A 6,000-nucleotide genomic window follows, 5' to 3' on the forward strand; every position below is an offset into this window, starting at 1 on the left:
ACAGTTGGCGGAAACCAGCTCTTACTTTTTGTGTGTCCATGTTCATTTTTCTACAGAATATAGAATCACGGTTGAAAGTGTCGTTGCCCAGTGATCTTGGAGCAGCTCTCACTGATGGTGTTGTTCTGTGCCATTTAGCTAATCACGTGCGTCCCCGATCTGTTCCCAGCATTCATGTCCCCTCACCTGCTGTTGTAAGTATGTAATAATGATAGTATTTTATAGATGTCCAAAATAACATCCAACAAAGTCCTGTAATCCAGACAAATGCTAAATTCAACATTCTCCTCTGTGAACGTACATGACAAAAAATAGCCATCTGTTCTGTCTAAAAAATGTCTGTAGCATCATTAAAAGAAATTATATTTGGGTTTGTTTCATTTAAATGAAGTTACTTCTAATACAGATTGTAAGAAAATGTTAACATTTTCGAGTCCTCCCTATGTTAACTTGAAAACTAGTGAAATAAGAGATAGTTCAGCATGAGAACTGAAATAGGATATTTCAAAAGATCAAAAGGTCTGAGAAGTTCAGGAAAACAGATAGTAGGGAAATAAGACATTCTCTACAACGTTTAGGATCCCACTACACAAGACAGTGAAAACAGGCAGAGAAGCCAAGTTGATTCCTGTGTCCACTTTACAGCACTACAAATTCCTCTGCTTAGGAATTTTAGCAGAGCACACTCAAGCTACTTGGCGAACAGCATCTCCTGGAACAAAACAAATCCAGTCATACATTTGTGATAACAGGAAAAAAGGTTGTTGTATCTGCGGACTGTTCAGAGCAAGGAAGGAAGCACACAGAGAAGTCTGAAAATTTCTGAAGTTGTTTCTCTTACCCTGCCTAACTGCAGTGTTCCTGGAAAACAATGAAGATGATCTATTTCTGGGTGCATTACTGTGTATCATGTAGGGAAAGCACAGAATTGGAGAAAGGTCAAGAACTGTGAAATAACTACAGATTATTTACCTAATCTGTATTTGTGGAAGTCAGAAAGTTCAGTGAAAATATTTAGGGTCAGCTACTTAAAAGTAGTATGGACAGGCAGATTGCTTGTTATGCACCTTTAAATTGTATGAATAAGGAAAAAGCCTGAAGATTATTCCTGGGGGAAGAAGCTGAAACATGAATGTTGTGTTTGCTTTTCCTTATTTTGGAGTCAGTCTTTGTGTTGGTTGGAATTTGAACTGGCACTTACAGGGCTGCCTACTATATCATTGTGGTTCCTCTCCCTCAGACTTAAAGTGAACAAGCAGATGTCCTCATTATTTTGAGAACGATTGAACTGGACACGCCAGCATTTTAGGGAGATTGTGGAATCATTAAGAGAAGAGGCATACAGCCGCTATTCAGAAGACTTGCGTCATTGAGAATATCTTTTCAATGGCCTGGTTTTATGTGCTATTGAATATTCTGTATTAGGAATTAAATCATGGCTTTGTCATATAAATCCCAAGGAAGAGGCAGCTTTTAGCTGCACGGCTCCAGGAGCAGAAGAGGCCTCATGTCATTCCTCAGTCACAATGTGACCTTTGTATTCCCTTCGGCCTTCGGGAGAAAGAAGTCAGCGCTAGCCTTTAACCTGCTTTCTTGGTGGCGAAATATGGCCCATTGAGGGGACAGAGCAGAAACCCCAACACTTATGGAAAAGTATTGAACCCACAGAGGCTGCTGCCTGCTGCTACGTAGACTGTGGGTAGCTTGTTCAAAGGAGCAGGAAGCTTGTGTCTCTTTAACCAGAAAATAATAAACTTCAAGAATAGAAACAAGACAGAGCCTGTGCTGTAGTATGTCTGTGTAGAGGTGTGAAAGCTAACTGTAGAAAAAAGCTTGCTTGAAATATGCCAGTGAGTGCAATTCAAACAGCTACATCAAACATATCTACAAGAGGTTTACAAGTAGCAAGCTTCAATTCCAGTTTTCTTCCAGTATTTTCTGGTTTCATCTATCCTTCATTTTTTTAATCTCTTTGTTAATTGAAATATGGTTTGATATTTATATATTTTTGTATTGTAGTAATCCAGAACAGACTCTAGATTGCTTCATATCATGAAATTGCTCTGAAATCACAGCATGGAAGCCATGCATGTGTTTCATTCAAAATACATTTTTAAAATTATCATACTGTAGTCAGTAAAAGTGTTAGCCAATTTTATGTAACACCTTGTATATAAATATGGCACAACTTAGAACTGTCTTTTTTTAAAAATATCCAGCGTTCATAAATTAGCTTTTCATAAAATAGCTTTGAAATTTGGGCTTGCTTTTCTAAAGAAAAGCAAACTTCAACAGAGCCTGCTTTGAATTAGAGAAGCTTATGTCAGTGCGGTATGTTTTTGGCAAAGAGATTTATTAAGAGTTTTATTTAAATAAAAAATAAAGATCTTTTAAAATCCTGCCAATTAAGAACACTGTATGCCTGCCTCCTTTACTTCTTTGCAGCCTAAACTTACAATGGCAAAATGCAGACGAAATGTGGAGAATTTCTTGGAAGCTTGCAGAAGGATTGGAGTGCCTCAGGTACGTATTTCTACTATCTTGATACGATGTTTCAGGTGCAGTTTTGTATGATGCTTCAGAAAATAAAACCTTCTTTGAAAGATTGGATGAAAACAAAATGATTAGAAGTTTAGAAGGTTCAGGTATAAGCTATGTCTTGCAGTATAGATCAGACTTATCTTGCATTGTCTTCCAGAGCAAAATGAAGTCAGATATAGTTTATCAGAGGTCTGATTCACTTACTGCTGTGCCTCAAATTCACAGTAGCTGATGCAGTTCGAGTCTGCCTTTAGAATTGCAAGGTATTTCTATAAAAACAATTACATTTCCTCAAGATTAAATATTTGACAGCTTAAAAGTGGGATAAAATTTGGATGATGTTTTGCATGTGTTATTTTTATCCCAAAGCTTTTCATGTTCCTTCAGAACAATTCTCTTACGTGAATGTCTTTACTGTCTTACCGACAAGTCGCAGTATTATTGGCCTTTCTCTGATGGTAGCTATCTTTGCATAGATCCTAATTCTTTTGTTATGTAGCAGTGGTAGAAGTCTGTCTTCTGGTATTCCTTGTTCTGTTCTGAAACTTGGAAGATCTAGGAGGTGGGAACATATAAAATAGTCCATCTGAGTCCAGTTATCCTCTTTTATGCTGTCCTGTCCTTTCCACTTTGTCTTATTCATTAGCTGTCTCAGTACAAATAGTTTTGATACGTCATGTTTTTCTTAATTTTTCTTCTAGTGCATTAACTGATTTGGTTTCTTATACTGCTAAGCATTAATGTTTCTCTTGTGGGTGCTGTTTTCTTTCTTTTGTATTGTGAAAGGGAAAAGTAGACCCAGTGACTCATTTCCCAGCTATTTCTAAAAGCAGTGTTCTCGAGTCAGTCATGCAGTATTTTCTGCTGTTTTCAGATAGCTTCACATGCAGGCATTTGAGCCATTGGGATTTTAGGATAGCATATTTATTGAGCTGCCTGGCAATTTCACATGACTCAGTAGTGAATCGCATTGGAACGTGGTAGGGAGTTGTAAGTGATCGTTAGTATGTTGAGATCCTGTTTTGGTCCCCTAAGAAACTTCAGACTTTTACTCCCAGCAGAACTGTACAATATAAATTTGCCTGGGGCAAAATTGTTCAACTCCATCCCAGCTTCCCTATTTATAGCTCCCGCAAATATGAAGATGTAATTTTTATGGGATTGCAGTACAGAGCAGATCACTGAAATGACCCACATTTAAAAGCAAACAAACAAGAAAGCCACTCAAGAAGAAGTCCTCTATACACCCAGTCTGCTACATCTGCTACACCTACTGTCTGGGACCCTCCTGGTTTTCTCATATTTCTTGCTTTAATGTGAAAGAGTTCAAGGAGAGTGTCTCTGGGGAAACTTACTGAAATACCCCCACCTGAACTCTAAAATTGCTCTCACATGTCTACATTACTTATCTACTGAGATGTGAACATAAGATATCTGTATGCAAGAATGGCGTGGCAGCCTAGTATATTTTTCTTGAAAAGACGCCTGCAGGTATTTCCTTTCATTTAAATTCTAATTACAAAAATAAAAGGCTTTCTGAAAGTATGGATCTATGTAGAAATACTTACCTTCTAAGAGGAAGGCTACTTTTAGAAAATGCTAATTACAGGCACCACAGTGGAGCAGCTATTTCTATAGGACTTTGCTAGTTAAAGCCCTTGCATCAAAAGAAACCAACAGTTGAACAGATTGATATGTGCGTCTAGATTTCACTGACTTACAGCAGTTACCTGTGTGAAAGGGAGGGAAAAGATACACAGTGGGAATAGTTACTGAACACTTAAACTCTAATTAGTAATAGATATTTCTGCAGGATACCGCATTCAAGCATCAGTTACACATAAATAAGCTCTTGTCCTACTGTTTTCATTATCTAAGATACATGTGGAGACTTAGCTTTGGTGAGTACTCAGTGCCAGCAGCATCTCAGAAACCTGTAGCCTCTTCATTTCCCCTGGAGAAAAATGGTTTTCACTAAGGCATGTGTAAACTGCTATGTTTTTAACAACAAAGACTGTTACATGTTTAAGCTGTACAGGTGACAGGCACCTCATTGAACACTAAATACTTGCATTAAGTGAGTTCTTTGCAATGGGAGTCTTGCAGATTCCTTTGTGAGAATTAACCAGCTGTGATACGCTTCTCGAACATGTAGGTTATATCTGAGATGTCTGATGACTGACTGCTTCGTGGATGTTGCTATGGCTAACTAACTGACCTTTTTTTTCTGTCTGTTTTCCCTTCCTGCTCACACACTCTGGACAGGACAATCTTTGTTCCCCTTCTGACATTCTTCAGCTAAACCTCAGCGTTAAAAGAACAGTTGAGACTCTTCTTTCCCTGGGGACAGATTCAGAAGAATCCAGTCTTGTCTCCCTTTCCATTCAGCTCTGGGGCTTTGTGGTGTTTTACTGTACTCTAATGCTAACGCTCTGTATGTTCTATCGCTGGGTCTTTTTTCTCTAGCTGAAGGATAGTGTTGCTGCTTCCTCCATCACTCCGGTGCTTGGGAAAGGATTTTGGGTTTTGTCAAGACTGTGTGTATGAAGTGCTTTCTTTCCCACTGATGGGACAGAGGTGACAAGTACGATGTGTAAACACATTGGTGCACCCACACAACCATCTGTGACATAATTCACATTTGTATTTGCTGTGTCATATTTAGCAGATGTAATGGTTTTACAAGGGAGGAAGTGCTGTCCATGGGCTAGAGCGAGGGACTGAGGATAGGACATGTGGGTGCATGCTATAGTCTGCTGACGAGTGGTGTAGTACTGGGGAAACTGCATTGTCAGTTTGTGCCTCAGTTTCCCCATCTGTATAATGGGAATTGCAGCTACTTTGGTAAATTGCTTGAGGATTATCTGATGAAAAATGTTAAAGAATGTGAAGTATTTTTTTCAACATCAGTGTTCTTGATGAGATCTCACAGTCTTAGGAGACATGGTCTAGTAAGTTTTGTCCACAGGACTTTGTAACTGATTTTTTTTTTCTTACCCCCGGTCCTTTATCCTGCTTTTGATTTCTCATATTTGTAGACTCTAGTGTATTACTTTGAGTCAGGATTTTTAAAATAACTGTCCTGAGCTACTTGAGCTTCATAACAGATCAAGCAGGAAATTTTCAGAGAAATTGAGCTCTTCAACAGCTTTGAGAGAAAAGTTTTCTCGCACAGAAGGAAAAATCTTTAAGATGCTATCAGATGCCACAGAATGTCATAGCATTTTACTGTGCTCTGGGTAAAACTTCACAAAAACTTCTTGAGTTGCCACTTGATTGTGGGCACCCCAACCCATGCTTGTTCCATGCTTATTCCCTTCTTCCTCTTACCCTGTCATTTTCAGAACCTTTGTATCATGCAATTGCAGAAATGTAAGTCCCAGCTGCACGATCACTCTTCACTGTTTTACAAAACTCAGGTAGTCTTCCGTAAAGCTTCAAAGCTTTTCCCTCCCCAGG

General features: G+C 38.7%; 1 protein-coding gene across 1 annotated transcript in view; it reads left to right on the top strand.

The window, feature by feature from the left end:
• The window catches only part of LRCH3 (leucine rich repeats and calponin homology domain containing 3), a 64,067-nt gene extending 59,060 nt beyond the window's left edge, over nucleotides 1-5,007 (top strand). Inside the window, exons 21-23 of the mRNA XM_050902470.1 lie at nucleotides 57-194; nucleotides 2,446-2,523; nucleotides 4,807-5,007. Of these exons, the coding sequence (XP_050758427.1) occupies nucleotides 57-194; nucleotides 2,446-2,523; nucleotides 4,807-5,007 (417 nt within the window). The remainder of the gene's footprint in view (nucleotides 1-56; nucleotides 195-2,445; nucleotides 2,524-4,806) is intronic.
• Nucleotides 5,008-6,000: the final 993 nt, after the last annotated feature.

This window comes from Gymnogyps californianus, chromosome 10 (genome assembly GCF_018139145.2).
Source record: "Gymnogyps californianus isolate 813 chromosome 10, ASM1813914v2, whole genome shotgun sequence".
Classification (NCBI taxonomy): Eukaryota; Metazoa; Chordata; class Aves; order Accipitriformes; family Cathartidae; genus Gymnogyps; species Gymnogyps californianus.